The sequence below is a fragment of the Rhinopithecus roxellana genome, chromosome 20 (assembly GCF_007565055.1).
Source record: "Rhinopithecus roxellana isolate Shanxi Qingling chromosome 20, ASM756505v1, whole genome shotgun sequence".
NCBI lineage: Eukaryota > Metazoa > Chordata > Mammalia > Primates > Cercopithecidae > Rhinopithecus > Rhinopithecus roxellana.
In genome coordinates, this window is record NC_044568.1 from 69,789,136 (window position 1) to 69,805,703 (window position 16,568).

At 46.6% G+C, this 16,568-nt stretch overlaps 1 protein-coding gene across 6 annotated transcripts in view; it reads right to left on the minus strand.

Moving 5' to 3' along the window:
* The window catches only part of CLUAP1 (clusterin associated protein 1), a 42,788-nt gene extending 31,985 nt beyond the window's left edge, over positions 1–10,803 (minus strand). For 3 of the 6 annotated variants that reach the window (XM_010376043.2, XM_030924717.1, XM_010376042.1), the window contains exons 1-4: positions 10,660–10,803; positions 6,722–6,833; positions 5,133–5,217; positions 3,093–3,272 (exon numbers count right to left, since the gene is read on the minus strand). In XM_010376043.2, the coding sequence (XP_010374345.1) occupies positions 3,093–3,272; positions 5,133–5,217; positions 6,722–6,833; positions 10,660–10,681 (399 nt within the window). In that variant the 5' untranslated portion in view covers positions 10,682–10,803. Of the gene's footprint in view, positions 1–3,092; positions 3,273–5,132; positions 5,218–6,721; positions 6,834–7,955; positions 8,028–9,794; positions 9,912–10,659 lie in introns of those variants that run through there. The other 3 variants (XM_030924715.1, XM_030924716.1, XM_030924714.1) reach the window with 3 other exon arrangements.
* Positions 10,804–16,568: the final 5,765 nt, after the last annotated feature.

Genomic DNA, 16,568 nt, shown 5'->3' on the forward strand with positions numbered 1-16,568 from the left:
ACGGCCTGCGTTTTGTACCCCCCTGTCCTCCTTCTCTGCCTCAGACTTTCCTCCACAGGCTTGGAGAGGTTCAAATGGGGTGGCACCCACTAAGGACTTACAATGGTTCTGGGCTCCACAGAGGGGCAGCTGTTGCCAGGAAGGTGAAGACAAGCACAATGAGGATTTAGCACCGATCCCTTTGCACAGGCTTCTTAGGATGCACGTGTCACCCCCTCTTCCTGGAATATGCTAACTCTTCTAATGAGCCCAAACGTAAATGTCTCCCTGCTCTGCTCACTCTCCCTCTCTCCTGGACAGTAAGAGTGGGGACTCAACTAATCCCCACATTCTGGCTCTCATTTTCGACCCACTAGCAACAACTCTCCCTCTTCATTCGCAGCTGATGGCTTTGATAGCTTGCTTCCCTCTTCCTTAGTCCTCCAGTATCCAGCCTGCTCTGGCTCTAGCTGCTTTTCTTCCCTTCCGAGCAGCACATCCCCAAACTTCTTTGCAGGAGTCTGTCACCACCTCTGCTTCTCAACAGTGAAGCGAGTCAGTTTCATCCCGGGACCCCCTGTCTTTTCTGCTGGCTCTGCTCCTACCCACACGGCTTTAATACCATCTGTGTGCTGATTCCTCCCCTAGCTTCCAGATCCAGCCTGGGCTTTCCCTGGGCTCTAGTCTCACATACTAGCTACCTGCGCACCATCTCCACCTGGACAGCCAATGGGCGTGGCAAATGGAGCATGTCCAGAACCTCCTCTGCTTCAGTACATGGTAACTTCATCCTTCCAGGGGCTCACATAAAAAACTTCAGAGCAGTGATGTCTAATATAGTAACCACTAGCCACATGTGGCCATTTTCACTTAAATTACTTAAAAATTAAAGAAAACGCAGAACTCAACTCAGTTCCTCAGTTGTGCTCGCCACATGTGGCCAGTGGTTCCCGTAGAATACAGCACAGAGGTGGAACACACCCACGAGCTCTGCAAGCTCTGCCACACGTCTGTCCCAAGACCTTGCCTGTAGCACCTGGCTTACTCTCAACCCACGCCTCTTCCCATGAGATCTACCATCAAAATATGCCCCAATCTCTAGACGCTTCTGCTGACAAGTGTCGCTCCTGGTTAAAAACCCATGTGTGAGGCCAGGCGCAGTGGCTCATGCCTATAATCCCAGCACTTTGGGAGGCCGAGGCAGGCAGATCACCTGAGGTCAGGAGTTTGAGACTAGCTGGCCGACATGGTGAAACCCCATCTCTACTTAAAAAAAAAAAATACAAGGCCGGGCGCAGTGGCTCATGCCTGTAATCCTAGGACTTTAGGAGGCCGAGGCGGGCGGATCACCAGGGTTCGAAGTTCAAACCAGCCTGACCAACATGGAGAAACCCTGACTCTACTAAAAGTACAAAATTAGCCGGGCGTGGTGGCGCATGCCTGTAATCTCAGCTACTCAGGAGGCTGAGGCAGGAGAATCACTTGAACCTGGGAGACAGACATTGGGGTGAGCTGAGATCGTGCCATTGCACTCCAGCCTGGCAACAAGAGTGAAACTCCATCTCAAAAAAAGAAAGAAAAAAAAAAAAATTAGCCGGGCGTGGTGGTGTGCGCCTGTAATCCCAGCTAGTTAGGAGGTTGAGGCAGGAGAATCTCTTGGACCTGGGAAGCTGAGGCGCAGTGAGCCAAGATCGTGCCATTGCACTCCAGCCTGGGCGATAGAGTGAAACTCTGTCTCAAAACAAAACAAAACTAAACATATATGTGTGACTTTTCAAGCCCAACCATAGACAATAACAAGGCCTCACCTAGCAGGCCTCACAGGGGAAGCTTTCTTCCCTGCACCAGACTTGGAGCTCGGCCATCGCACTGTGGTTTCAGGCACCCTGAGTGGCCATACTCCTAGGTACATTCCCAGCCCCGGGGCCTTCATTTCTAGGTCTCCTGCTCTGAGGCCTTGGGCTTAACTAAAGGCTTAACCTTTATTTCTGGCTTGCTGCTGTGGTGGCTCCCTGACACCTGACAGCACCTCTCCCACCACCACTCTGCTCAAAGCCATGGTCACCCCTCACTCTCCAAACAGGTTCACTGCTTCCAGCCCTGCCTCCCGCTTCAGTCTGATGGCAGCTCAGCAGCCAGAGCAACCCTTTGGATGGGAAATAAGCATAGAAGACTCTGCTCGGATCCCAATGATTCCCACCTCAGAGGCAAAGGCAAAGGCTTTTCAGGGCCTTCCCAGGCACTAGAGGGTCTGTCACTCCCAACCCTCATCACATTGCCTCCTTGCTTTTTCTCAGACACACAAAACACATTCTTTTTTTTTTTTTCCCCCAGACAAGGTCTTGTTCTGTTGCCTAGGCTGGAGAGCAGTGGCCTGAACATGGCTTGACTGCCTGGGCTCAAGAGATCCTCTCACCTTAGCCTCCTGAGCAGCTGGGACCACAAGTGTGCACCACCACGCCTTGCTAATTTTCTTCTTTATTTGGTAAAAATGGCATCTCACTATGTTGCCCAGGTTGGGCTCAAACTCTTGGCCTCAAAGGATCCTCTCACCTCAGCCTCCCAAAATGCTTAGCTTACAGAAGTGAGTCACTGTACCCAGCACCAAACAAATTCTCATCCTGAGACACCGTGTCACCACCCGCCAACTGCACAACTCACTCTTTCCCTCCCTCAGATCTCTGCTGGAAACACCATACAATCTATGAGGACTTTCTGATCGCCCTATTTAAGATCACCTCGGGCAGCGTCCATCCCCATCCCAGCTTATTATTCTCCGCAGACTGCACTGCATCTGACCTTCCACCCCTCTTACATTATTGTTCACAGTCTGACTCCTCCAACTAAAGAGCAGACACAGACGATTTCTGTCCTTTTTGTTCACAACTGTATCCCCAGTGCTTGAATGCTACCTGACGAATACTAAGCTTTTAATAAATAGTTGAATTGCTGGATTGTGAATTTGCCTTTATCCAAATGCTGATGAACACAAAACTGACAAACAGCTCAGTTGAGGAGGAAGAAAAGCAGTGGAGCTGTAGCAGACTCCTTCCATTTCAGAGTTCAAGAAATCAATGCTCCGTCGCTCACTACAAGGCTTTCGTTGTCCTTACCTTTGAGCCAAGATCAAACTTGAATTTGTTGACATCTTCCTCTACTATTTCAGAGCCCTCCATCCCCTTGGTCTTCATAGCATTATAAAGGACAGATGTGATCTTCAACAGTTCTTTTACTGCATACCCATCTGCTTGATAAAGCTTCTTAGTGTTGAGTTTTATATGTGCCTTGGTGGCCTATTTTTAGATCAAAAAAAAAAAGTTGAGGGCCCTTTCCATGTAATGTCTACACCAAATCCCATGTAGGTAAGTTGAAAATGCCTCTGCTGACAACTGGGATACAACCTAATAAGAGTAAGCATTCAAGTGACTCAAACATTGTGAGTGGGTATATAAACCGGGACAATCTTGATGGAAAGCAACTTGGTAAAAGACGCCAAAATTACAAATGCACGTATCTTTTGATCCAGCAATTCCAAATATAAGAACTTATTCTAGGGACACACTCAAACACAAACAAAATGAGATGTACAGGTTACTTATTATAGCATTGTTTCAAACAGCAAAGCTTGAGACAACCTAAAAGCCTACCTATATAAATTACATAAATTATGGCCTATCCATGCAAACAATACCACTCAGGTGTAAACAGAATGAGGAAATTATATATGTATTTGGAAAGTTCTCTAAAATATACCATTAGGTAAAACAAGATGCTAAACACCTTGTAGTGTACGGTAAGTACATCAAGTAGTATACAGTACCATTTGTGTAAAATAAAGGAAAAAAAATTTTTATTTGTGCACACACACACACACACACACACACACTCTGGAAGAGATTTAAAATAGTGATTATTTGGAATAGAACTCCGCCCAGGGCAGATAGTGTAGAAAGTCATTTTACTCCATTTTGTCACATAATGTTTTTAATTAATTAATTAATTTTTTTAAAGATGGCATCTCACTCTAGTCACCTGGGCTGGAGTGCAATGACATGATCATGGCTTACTGCAGCTTCAACCTCCCGGGCTCAGCAATCCTCCCACCTCAGCTTCCCAAATAACTGAGACTACAGGCACATGTCACCAGGCCCACCTAATTTTTTTTTAAATTTATTTTTTGTAGAGACAGGATCTTACTACATTACCCAGGCTATTCTCAAACTCCTGAACTGAAGCTATCCTCCCACCTTGGCCTGCCAAAGTGCTAGGATTATAGGCATGAACAACCACGCCCAGCCTACTTTCAATTTGTGAGCCATGAAATATGTTACCTAGTCAAAAATAAAGAAACAAAATTCCTTTTTTTTTTATGGAGTCTCGCTCTGTTGCCCAGGCTGGAGTGCCGTGGTGCGATCTCAGCTCACAGCAAGCTCCGCCTCCCGGGTTCACACCATTCTCCTACCTCAACCTCCCGAGTAGCTGGGACTACAGGCACCCGCCACCACACCCAGCTAATTTTTTGTATTTTTAGTGGAGACGGGGTTTCACCCTGTTAGCCAGGATGGTCTCAATCTCCTGACCTCGTGATCTGCCTGCCTCGGCCTCCCAAAGTGCTGGGATTACAGGCGTGAGCCACCATGCCTGGCATAAACAAAATTCTTAACAAATAATGAATTAAAAGACAAACAAACAAAAAGAACTTCGCTGGTGAAATGGCGCCATAGAAACCCAGCAATGGAATGGTTTTAGAAAGCAAACTCAGGCCAGGTGCATGGTGGCTCACATCTGTAATCCCAGCACTTTGGGAGGCCAAGGTGGGTGGATCACTTGAGGATGGGAGTTTGAGACCAGCCTGGCCAACATGGTGAAACCCAGTCTCTATTAAAAACACAAAAATTAGCCAGGTGTGGTGGTGTGTGCCCGTAATCTTAGCTACTCAGGAGGCTGAGACAGGAGAACCCCCAGGAGGCGGAGGTTGCAGTGAGCCAAGATTGCGCCACTGCACTCCAGCCTAGGCGAGAGAATGAGACTCCATCTCAAAAAAAAAAAGAGAAAGAAAAATTCAATTACTCAGTTTGAAAGTAGCCCTAACGAGGAGCCATCCTTTCTAGTTTACTTAATTTTACAACTCCACAAAATAAGTGTCCACTAACCATGAACTGGGCAACTGCCTTAATGAAGAAAACTCGGTCCTGTTCAGTGTCCACGTCAGGCGGGATGTCAGTCTGGGGCTCATACCTATCAGAGAGGTAAGAGGAGAGAGCACAGGTTAATCAAAGAGAAAGTCCACTAAGAGAATGTGGGCAACTGAGAGGACAGCAGGTCTGGAACAAAGCTCTCCAAGTCCCCAAGTGTGACAGTAAGATCAATGCAAACTTCAAAAGTAAAACCAAAATACCAAGGGAGTAAATCCCCACCTAAGAACAAAAGATTTCAAAAACTAAACGTGGGTCTCAGCTTATAAAATTAAATCTCTCTCAGACCTCGAAATGTCATGAAATTAATCAGAACTGCTACCCCGGCTGACAGCCCTTGACTCAGAGATCAGTGCTAGGGCTGATTAGTCAGCTCTAAGCGGCAGCAGAGTTGACAAAGTTATTTTCTTCAAGGTATTGATACCAGGGGTCAGCAGACTGCAGCCTCCAACCTGTACAGCCTCCAAGCTAAGAACTCTTTTCACATTTTAAGAAAAAGAAGAGACACAATAGAGATCGTATGCAGTCTCTGAATTTTATGTTTAGCAAAAGGTAAAATGTTTATTATCTGGTCCTTAACAGAAAAAGCTGCCAACCCTGAATCATATATCATATTCAATTTTTCACAGAAAAAGAAACCTACATTATTTCTAATCCAGCGTATTGATTAGAATGTGCAAAAAGGCCCCTGTCACTCTGCAGTGAGGGGCTGAAGAGCAGCCTGGCCCAGCACCCTACTGAGGAATAGTCAGTCTCCTTTCACCACTTCCTGGTATATTTCCCTCTCCCACAGCATATTTTAAACTCCACTGATTTTTTTTTTTTGAAACACAGTCTCAATCTGCCCGGGCTGGTGTGCAATAGCATGACCAGTGGCACTGCAGCCTCAAACTCCTGGGATCAGGTGATCCTCCTGCCTCAGCCTCCTGAGTAGCTGGAACTATGAGTGTGCACCACCCACGCTCAGCTAATTGTTGTTTTGTGTGTGGAGACAGGGTCGTGCTATGTTGACCAGGATGGTCGCGAATTCCTGAGATTATAAAGTGCTGGGATTATAGGAACGAGCCACTGTGCCCAGCCACAGCTAAGTTTTTTTTTTTTTTTTTTTTTTTTTTGAGGCGGAGTCTCCCTCTGTCGCCTGGGCTGGAGTGCAGTGGCCAGATCTCAGCTCACTGCAAGCTCCGCCTCCCGGGTTTACGCCATTCTCCTGCCTCAGCCTCCCGAGGAGCTGGGACTACAGGCGCCCGCCACCTCGCCCGGCTAGTTTTTGTATATTTTTTAGTAGAGACGGGGTTTCACCGTGTTAGCCAGGATGGTCTCGATCTCCTGACCTCGTGATCCGCCCGTCTCGGCCTCCCAAAGTGCTGGGATTACAGGCTTGAGCCACCGCGCCCGGCCCACAGCTACGTTTTAACAGATTACAATTGCGTCTGTCGAACTCAAACAACTCGTCCTTTTGCAGCATCACAACTATGTCCTGTTTTCTAGGTGACTAACAAATAAAATCCAATATTCACTCTTAGACGTCCATAAAGTGCAGTTCTAACCTTTTCACAAGCCAGAGAAGTACTTCAGATACAAGTCCAAAATTGGGTGTACAGAAATTTTCCATAGAAATATGTCGAGGGTATCCCAGGGCTCTCATCATCTCTGTGAAATCTGTCCAAGGAAAAATACAATTCATTCAGTTCCCTGTCACATAGCAACTACTTGTTAACTTAGATACTGTCTTTACTTTTCCTTCTTATTTCCAGCCTACTGACAGCTTTAGGGATTATCTGTCAACTTTCTACAAGGGAACGTAAAAAAGAGATAAAATTTAAAATAACAAAAATGCTACCTAAAAAGCATGTAAGTTCAATGGGAGAAGTGGATGGCTATACATGAAAATAGAATTGAGGGATTAGCTGTGAATTTCATTTCTCTCTTTAATATCTCATTTCTTTTTACTGCTAAAAGTAAGAAACACCTGTCCTTATAAAATGTCATGCAGAAAAAGTATTTTTAAATGTCAACAGTGGTTTGACTCAAACTCAGCTGATTAAAAATTTAAAATGTTAACAGTGGTTATTTCTGAGGGGAATCGGTAGCATGACATTCGTGTTTCTGAGTTCTTTTTTTTTAAATTTTAGTGAGCATATAGGACCCAAATAACACAAGTTTTAAAGATCAGTTGCCATGTATTTAGGGAAATCTTAAATACAGTGGTTGAACTACATAACCATGTTTAGATTTATTACAAAACACATTAAGAGGCCGGGCGCGGTGGCTCAAGCCTGTAATCCCAGCGCTTTGGGAGGCCGAGACGGGCGGATCACGAGGTCAGAAGATCGAGACCATCCTGGCTAACATGGTGAAACCCCGTCTCTACTAAAAAATACAAAAAACTAGCCGGGTGAGGTGGCGGGCGCCTGTAGTCCCAGCTACTCGGGAGGCTGAGGCAGGAGAATGGCGTAAACCCGGGAGGCGGAGCTTGCAGTGAGCTGAGATCTGGCCACTGCACTCCAGCCTGGGTGACAGAGCGAGACTCCGTCTCAAAAAAAAAAAAAAAAAGAAATAGTAATACTAATACTTGTTGATCCATAGGTTGGGGTCACCTCAGGAAAAGCATTAGAGCTTTCAAGAGAGCAGGACTTGGAAATGAACACCACAAACATTGTTGAGCTCCCATGATGTACCAAGATTTACATTCAGTGTGCTTCCTGGTTATTTAAGGTCTGTCTGCACTCTTATTGAAGATCCATGTTCAAAATGTTCCATCAATGTTCACAATTAACCTACCCAGGTACTAGAAGACAGGTCAGACTTCGCAAGACAATGGAAGAAAAAGTGTGAGCATAGGAAACAGCAAAGTCACAAAGACTCTGTAACTGTTTTCTGGGAAATGTGAATACGGAGATCAAAAAAAAAAAAAATAGCTGGGTGTGGTGGTGCATGCCTGTGGTCCCAGCTATTAACCAGGAGGTTGCAGTAAGCTGAGATCATGTGACTGCACTCCAGCCTCAGTGACAGAGTGAGACCCTGTCTCAGAAACAAAAACAAAAAAAGGCCAGGCGCGGGTGGTTCATGCCTATAATCTCAGCACTTTGGGAGCTGAGAAGGGTAGATCACCTGAGGTCAGGAGTTCAAGACCAGCCTGGCTAAAATGGTGAAACCCCACCTCTACTAAAAATACAAAAGTTGCTGGGCACAGTGGCTCACATCTGTAATCTCAGTACTTTGGGAGGCCGAGGCGGGCGGATCATGAGGTCAGGAGATCGAGACCATCCTGGCTACCACGGTGAAACCCCATCTCTACTAAAAACACAAAAAAATTAGTCAGGTGTGGTGGCAGGCACCTGTAGTCCCAGCTACTCGGGAGGCTGAGGCAGGAGAATGGCGTGAACCCGGGAGGCGGAGCTTGCAGTGAGCCAAGATTGTGTCACTGCACTCCAGCCTGGGCGACAGAGCAAGACTCCATCTCAAAAATAAATAAATAAATAAAAATAAAAATACAAAAGTTAGGTGGGCGTGGTGGCGGGCACCTATAATTCCAGATATTGGAGAGGCTGGGACAGGAGAATCGCTTGAACCTGGGAGGCAGAAGTTGCAGTGAGCCAAGATCACACCATTGCACTCCAGCCTGGGCGACAGAGCAGCCTTTCCTTCACACAGTAAGGCACTGCCTAAATTCTTCTGACCACTAGGTACTACTCAAGTTCTGTTAATGCTGCAGTGTTATTGTCAAAATAGAGACTAATTTGAGTAAGATCCTTACCATACAACGCACAACTGCAGAGCATTAATTTAAGGTCAAAATATTCCGAAATCTCCATGTATGCTCCTCACAACAAAACCCCATTCTACATCCCCTGGCAGGGTGCTGGCCTCTCTAAAAACTATGTGGGAGGAGACACTCATCCTATATGATGTGTGGCCACCAAAAACCTTCAAACCCCAGAGGACAGGATTCACACTCTGGTGCTCAGTGGCTGTATGGATAAAAGGTAATGCCTTTTCCTATTTTTACATTGTAGAAAAGAGCAATTCATAACCCAAGGCGTAATCTCTAATGCTAAAATTTCAGGCACCAGCAATTTGGTGAGAAAATTGGCTCTTTAAGAGACCCCTAAGATCACACCAAATTGGCAATCATCTACTATTCCTTTTTTTTTTTTTTTAAGACAGTCCCACTCTGTCGCCCAGGATGGAGAGCAGTGGTATGATCTCGGCTCACTGCAACTTCTGCCTCCAGTAATCAAGCAATTCTCCTGTCTCAGCTTCCCAAGTAGCTGGGACCACAAGTGCACACCACCATGCCCTAATTTTTTGAATTTTTAGCAGAGGCGGGGTTTCACCGTGTTGGCCCGGCTAGTCTTGAACTCCTGACCTTCAGTGATCCGCCTGCCTCAGTCTTCCAAAGCGCTGGGATTACAGGTGTGAGCCACTGTGCGCGGTCGTAACCAACACTCTTAGCCTCATTCTTCCACTTCCCCACCCTCTTAGCAAACGAATTCGAGCTCCCTTCTCATCAGCCCTGCAGAAAGGATGCAGACGGAGTTCAGGAGGTCTGGAGTTCAGGCAACCTGAATTCAATCCCCAGTGCCACCTCCTATCGCCTGTGTCACCTGCCCAAGTTACCTGACCTCTCTGTGCCCGTTTCCTCACTTCCAGATGCAGGCGGCACAGTTGTTCAGATGATTAAAATGAAATGATGGCCATAACACAGAGTAGGCCCTGGCAGCCCCTCTCATCGGTTTCGCCGCTGTTTTTTTCCTTTGTTTTGGTTTGGGGTTTTTTGTTTTTGTTTGTTTGTTTTGAGATGGAGTTTCGCTTTTGTCCCCCAGGCTGGAGGGCAATGCCCCGACCTCGGCTCACCGCAACCTCCGCCTCCCGGGTTCAAGCGATTCTCCTGCTTCAGCCTCCCGAGTAGCTGGGATTACAGGCGCCCGCCACCACTGCCACCACCCCCGGCTAATTTTGTAATTTTAGTAGAGATGGGGTTTCTTCATGTTGGTCAGGCTGGTCTCGAACTCCCGACCTCAGGTGATTCGCCCGCCTCGGCCTCCCAAAGTGCTGGGATTACAGGCGTGAGCCACCAAGCTTGGCCTGCTGTTCGGTTTTCTAAGCGCTAAGCTAATCCAACTCAAAAAATAGTCTCTAAATTATCTATGCATTTTCCAATACGGTAGCTACACAAATAGAAATGAGTTACACTTAAAAATTCAGTTATTCATCTGCACTAGCCACATTTCCAGCGCTTTGAGCCAAACGCGGCCAGTGGCAGACAAAGAACTTTCCATCCTCGCTAGAAATGACCTAAGAAGGGCCTGGGGCACTCGGCGGGGTTGTAGCCGCGAGTCAGAGGCGTTCCCTGAGGCGCAGAGGCCCGAAAGGAGGCTCTGGCGGCGCAAGCCTCAGCGGTCGCCTACATAGGGGACCTAGCGGGCGGGAGCCCTGAATCTCTGGAAGACCCGCAGGTCACAGGGGCGCAGGGCTTCCTTACTGCGGAGGTCGCGGAAAGACATGACGCTCAGGTCCCCAGGAGCCCAGGGTCGCAGCTGCTCGCACCTCAGCGCTCACAGGAACAGCGCTCGCCGGTCTCTATGGCAACCAATGGACCCTTGGACGGCGCACGGTCAGGGACAAATAAGAAGGGAGGCGAAGGCGCCGCGGTTCGTGCACGTGCACAGGGAGAGTGGGCCGGCAGAGGGCGCCCCTGAGACGCCGAGGGCAGAGGGGGTGGTGATCCCAGCGTCTATGGGGGCTGCAAGCTCCCCGGCTTCTGGGCCTGTGTTTACACGCTTTGCTTTGCGGACGTTTCGCGCTGGCTGACAGACTCTGAGTACCTACTATGTGCTTGACATTCCGCTAGGCGCTTTCCATAATGCTTATTTCCCCCTCATTTCTATAAAGAATGCACGATACTCGGCCGGGCGCGATGGCTCACGCCCATAATTCCAGCACTTTGGGATGCCGAGGCAGGCTGATCACTTCAGGTCAGGAGTTAAGAGACCAGCCTGGCCAACATGGCGAAACCCCCGTCTCTACCAAAAAATACAAAAATTAGCCAAGCGTGTGGCGCACACCTGTAATCCCAGCTACTAGGGAGGCTGAGGCAGAAGAATTACTTGAACCCGGGAGGCGGAGGTTGCCACTGCACTGCGGCCTGCCGACAGAACGAGACTCTGTCTAAAAAAAAAAAAAAAAAAAAAAAAAAGAATGCACTATACTCATGAAGCCAGCCTTCCCGGGTCCGAGGCACAGCACGCTACCCGTCGGAATCCGGTTGCGGAGCGGAAGACGGGATCACTACGGGCGCCCAGAGGCAGGCCAGGCCCGGGTCTCGCGCACGCGCAGACGGCCGGGGCTTCGCAACATGCCGGAAAGCTGCCCCCAGCCGCGCGCGCGCGCGGGTCAGGCAAGCCCCGGCCTCTGGAGGAGGGCGCGAGCAGGCGGCCGTTAGGGGCGGACCCCACGTGTGAACTGGGGAGATACCCCGACCGGCGTGGCACAGCAGCCGGGTTTTGTAAGGTAGCTTGAGCAGGAACAGGGAAACAGCGTAGTGCACAAAGCGATTGGTTGGCATCAGGTTATTTCAGATGCATTTGTTTGTGTGGGTTAAAGCAGAGGGGGCTTCCTTATGCCAGCCTAGGTGGACAGGGCCCCTTCTGTTGGCTGCCGTGAATCTTTTGTGTTTTAGCACACTGGCCTGTCTCTTAAGTTCGCTTTGATTACGTGGCACCTTGCACTAGCGATTCCATTTTGGTTTGGTCTGGTCCGTTGGTACCTTGTGCAGGAGCTTGCTCCAAAACAGTGGCCTCCCATAAATGTTACTTCACGTGTTATTAAGAAAAACAAAAGGTAAGCCACAATCTAGAAGAAAATATTCACAAAACACAAATCTGATAAAGAAACATGTATCCAAAATGTATAAAGAACTCTCAACACTCAATGAGAAACAGTCTAGAGAATGGAGAAAACATTTAAAAAGATGCTTCACAAGGCCGGGCGCGGTGGCTCACGCCTGTAATCCCAGCACTTTGGGAGGCTGAGGCGGGTGGATCACCTGAGGTCAGAAGTTCAAGACCAGCCTGGCCCACATGGTGAAACCCCATCGCTACTAAATATACAAAAATTAGCCAGACGTGGTGGCAGTCGCCTGTAATCTCAGCTACTCGAAAGGCTGAGGCAGGAGTATTGCTTGAAACCGGGAGTGGAGGTTGCAGTGAGCCGAGATTGCACCATTGCGCTCCAGCCTGGTCAACAAGAGCAAAAACTTGGTCTCAAAAAAAAAAAAAAACTTCACAAAAGAAGATATATGGATGGCCAATATGCAAATGAAGAGATGATCAAGGTTATTATTAGAGAAGTGCGTATTAAACCACAATGAGATATCACTATGAAGTTATTAAATTGGCTAAAACGTGCCATATCAGGTAACACGTTAAAAACCTAAAACTTGGCAGGGCGTGGTGGCTCACGCCTGTAATCCCAGCACTTTGGGACGCCGAGGCAGGCAGATCAGGAGGTCAGGAGATGGAGACCACGGTGAAACCCCGTCTCTACTAAAAAATACAAAAAACTAGCCGGGCGTGGTGTCAGGCGCCTATAGTCCCACCTGCTCCGGAGGCTGAGGCAGGAGAATGGCGTGAACCCGGGAGGCGGAGCTTGCAGTGAGCTGAGACCGCGCCACTGCACTCCAGCCTGGGCCACAGAGCGAGACTCTCTGTCTCACAAAAAAAAAAAAACCTAAAAATTAAATCTCGATAAAATGGCTAAAACAACAAAAAACTCTTGACAAGAGTTTGAAAGGATGCTAATCAACTTGAACTTTTTTATTTTTATTTATTATTATTATTATTATTATTTGAGATGGAGTCTTGCTCTTGTTGCCCAGGCTGGAGTGTAGTGGCACATTCTCAGCTCACTGCAACCTCCGCCTCCCGGGTTCAAGTGATTTTCCTGCCTTAGCCTCCGGAGTAGCTGGGATTACAGATGTGTACCACCATGCTCAGCTAATTTTTGTAATTTTAGTAGAGATGGAGTTTTGCCATGTTGGCGTGAGTCACCGCACGCAGCCTGCATTTCCCTGATGATTAAAGATGTTGAACATCTTTTTACATGTTTGGTGACCGTTTGTATATTTCCTTTGGAAAAAGGTGCAGCCATGTTCTTTGCCCATTTCAAAATTGGGTTGTACATCCTTTTGTTTTTGAATTGTAAGAGTTATTTATATATTCTGCATATGAGACCCTTATCAGATACATGATTTGCCAATATTTTCTTACATTTCATAGGTTGTCTTTTCACTTGTTTATTTGCATTTATTTATTTATTGTTTTGAGATGGAGTCTCGCTCTGTCAGCCAGGCTGGAGTGTAGTGGCGAGATCTCAGCTCACTGCAAGCTCTGCCTCCAGGGTTCACACCATTCTCCTGCCTCAGCCTCCTGAGTAGCTGGGACTACAGGCCTCCGCCACCACGCCTGGCTAATTTTTGTATTTTTAGTAGAGATGGGGTTTCACCATGTTAGCCAGGATGGTCTCGATCTCCTGACCTCATGATCCACCCACCTCGGCCTCCCAAAGTGCTGGGATTACAGGTGTGAGCCACCGCGCCTGGGCTTTTTTCACTTGTTATTGTTGTTGTTGTTGTTGTTGTTGTTTTAAGACAGGGTCTCGCTGTCTTGCCCAGGCTGGAATGCAGTGGCGCGATCACAGCTCACTGTAACCCACTCCTGGGTTCAAACAATCCTCCTGCCTCAGCCTTCCAAGTAGGTAGGACTACAAGCACATGCCAACATTCCCAGCTTGTTTTTGTATTTTCTGTAGAGACAGGGTTTTGCTATGTTGCCCAGGCTGGTTTCGAGCTCCTGGGCTCAAGAGATCTGCCTGCCTCAGTCTCCTATAGGGCTGGGATTACAGGTGTGAGCCACTGTGCCCAGCTTCTGTTTTCTTCTTCATAGAGGTTTGCAGCATGAAAGTTTTTAATCTTAATGAGGTACAACTTATCTATTTTTTCTTTTGGTGTCATATCCAAAAATCAATTGCCAAATCCCGGTGTTTTCTTCTGAAGGTTTTATAGTTTTACCTCTTACATTTAGGTTTTGGGTCAATTCTCAGTTAATTTTTAAATTTGATGTGAGATAGGAATTCAATCTTATTTTTTTGCATGTGGCTGTTCATTTCTCCAGCAACATTTGTTGCAGAGACTATTGTTTCCTACATTGAATGGTCTTGGTAACTTTGTCAAAATCAATTGACCATAGATGAATGGGTTTGTTTCTGGGTTTTCTATTGTATTTCATTGGTCTAGATGTTTATTCTTATGCTTGTTGCACACTGTTTTGATTACTGTGTTTTGTAGTAAGTGTTGAAATCAGAAAGTGTGTTTTTGATTTATTTTTATTTATTTTTTTTATTTTGGAGTCTTGCTCTGTCACCCAGGCTGGAGTGCAGTGGCACAATCTCGACTCATTGTAACCTCTGCCTCCTGGGTTCAATCGATTCTGCCTCAGCCTTCCAAGTAGCTGGGATTACAGGTGCCTGCCACCACGCCCAGCTAATTTTTTGTATTTTTAGTAGAGACGGGGTTTCACTATGTTGGCCAGGCTGGTCATAAACTCTTGAGCTCAGGTGATCTGACCACCTCAGCGTCCCAAAGTGCTGGAATTACAGGCAGGAGCCACCATGCCCAGCCGTGTTTCTAGTTTCTGAAGATCTGCTTTTCCAAGATTGTTGTGGTTATTTGGGCTCCCTTGTAATTTCACATGAATTTTAGGATTAGCTTTTCCCTTTCTGCTTGTGATGATTAATTTTGTGTATCAACTTGACTGGGATGCCTGATAGCTGGTAAAACCTTATTTTTGGGTGTGCCTGTGTAAGCGTTTCCAGAAGAGATTAGCGTTTGAATTGGTAGATTGAGTAAAGAAGATTGCCCTCACCAATGTGGTGGGCATCATCCAATCTTCTGGGCACCCAATTACGACAAAAATGCAGAGGGGTGAATTCACGCTGTCTTCATGGACTGGGACATCCTTCTTCTCCTGCCCTTGGACATTGGAGCTCCTGGTTCTTGGACTTTTGGACACCAGGACTTACACCAGCCCTCACCCCCAGCCCTGCACAGATTCTCATGCTTTTGAACTCAGACTTAATTACAACACCAGTTTTCCTGGTTCTCCAGCTTGCAGGCAGCATATTGTGGGAGTTTTTGTCCCCGATAATCACATAAGCCAATATCCCTAATGAATCTTGTCTTGGCCGGGCACGGTGGTTCACGCCTACCATCCCAGCACTTTGGGAGATGGAGGCAGGAGGATCACTTGAGCCCAGGAGTTCAAGACCGGCTCTGGGCAACATGGTGAGATCTCCATCACTAAAAGTAAAAAATTAAAAATTAAAAAATAAAAATAAAATTAAAAATTAGCCAGGCCTGGTGGCGCACACCTATAGTCCCAGCTACTTGGGAGGCTAAGGTGGGAGGATTGCCTGAGCCTGGTAAGTTGAGGCTGCAGTGAGCGATGATCATATCACTGTACTTCACCTGGGCAATGCAGCAAGGCCCTGTCTCAAAAAAAATTACCCTATATAAAGAGATTTATTTATCCCCTAATAAATATTTTATCTATAAATATCTGTATACATCCTGCTGATTATATTTCTCTGGAGAAACCTAATACACTACATGAAGGCCATTTTGATTTTGATAAGAATTGTACTGAGCACTTTGGGGAGTATTGCTATCTTAACAATATTAAGTCTTCAGTCCATGAACATGGAATGTTTTCCAATTTATTTAAGTCTTTAGATTCTCTCAGCAATGTTTTATAGTATTCAGAGTTATCTTATACCTCCTTGGTTAAATGTATTCCTATTTTATTCTTTTTATTCTTTACTAGTATCTAGAAATACAATTAATTTTTGTGTGGTGATTTTATGACTTGAGATTTTTCTGAACTTCATTAGCTCTGAAAAAGCTCTACTAGGTTTAGGATTTATTTTTCAAGTGTGAATTATTTAATATTTCCTATATACAAGATCAGGTTGCTGGGCGCGGTGGGTCATGCCTGTAATCCCAGCACTTTGGTAGGCCGAGGTGGGCGGATCACCTGAGGTCAGGAATTTGAGACCAGCCTGGCCAACATGGCGAAAGCCCGTCTCTACTAAAAATGCAAAGATTAGCTGGGCGTGATAGTGGGTGCCTGTAATACCACCTACTCGGGAGGCTGAGGCAGAAGAAGCACTTGAACTTGGGAGGCTGAGGTTGCAGTGAACCGAGATCGCGCCACTGCAAAAAAAAAAAAAAAAAAAAAAAAAAAAAAATCAATCAGGTTGTCTGTGACTAGAGAAAACTGAATGTTTAATTTTTTTTTTTTTTTTTGTCAGCATCCAAAATCTTTTTAATAAGAGGGT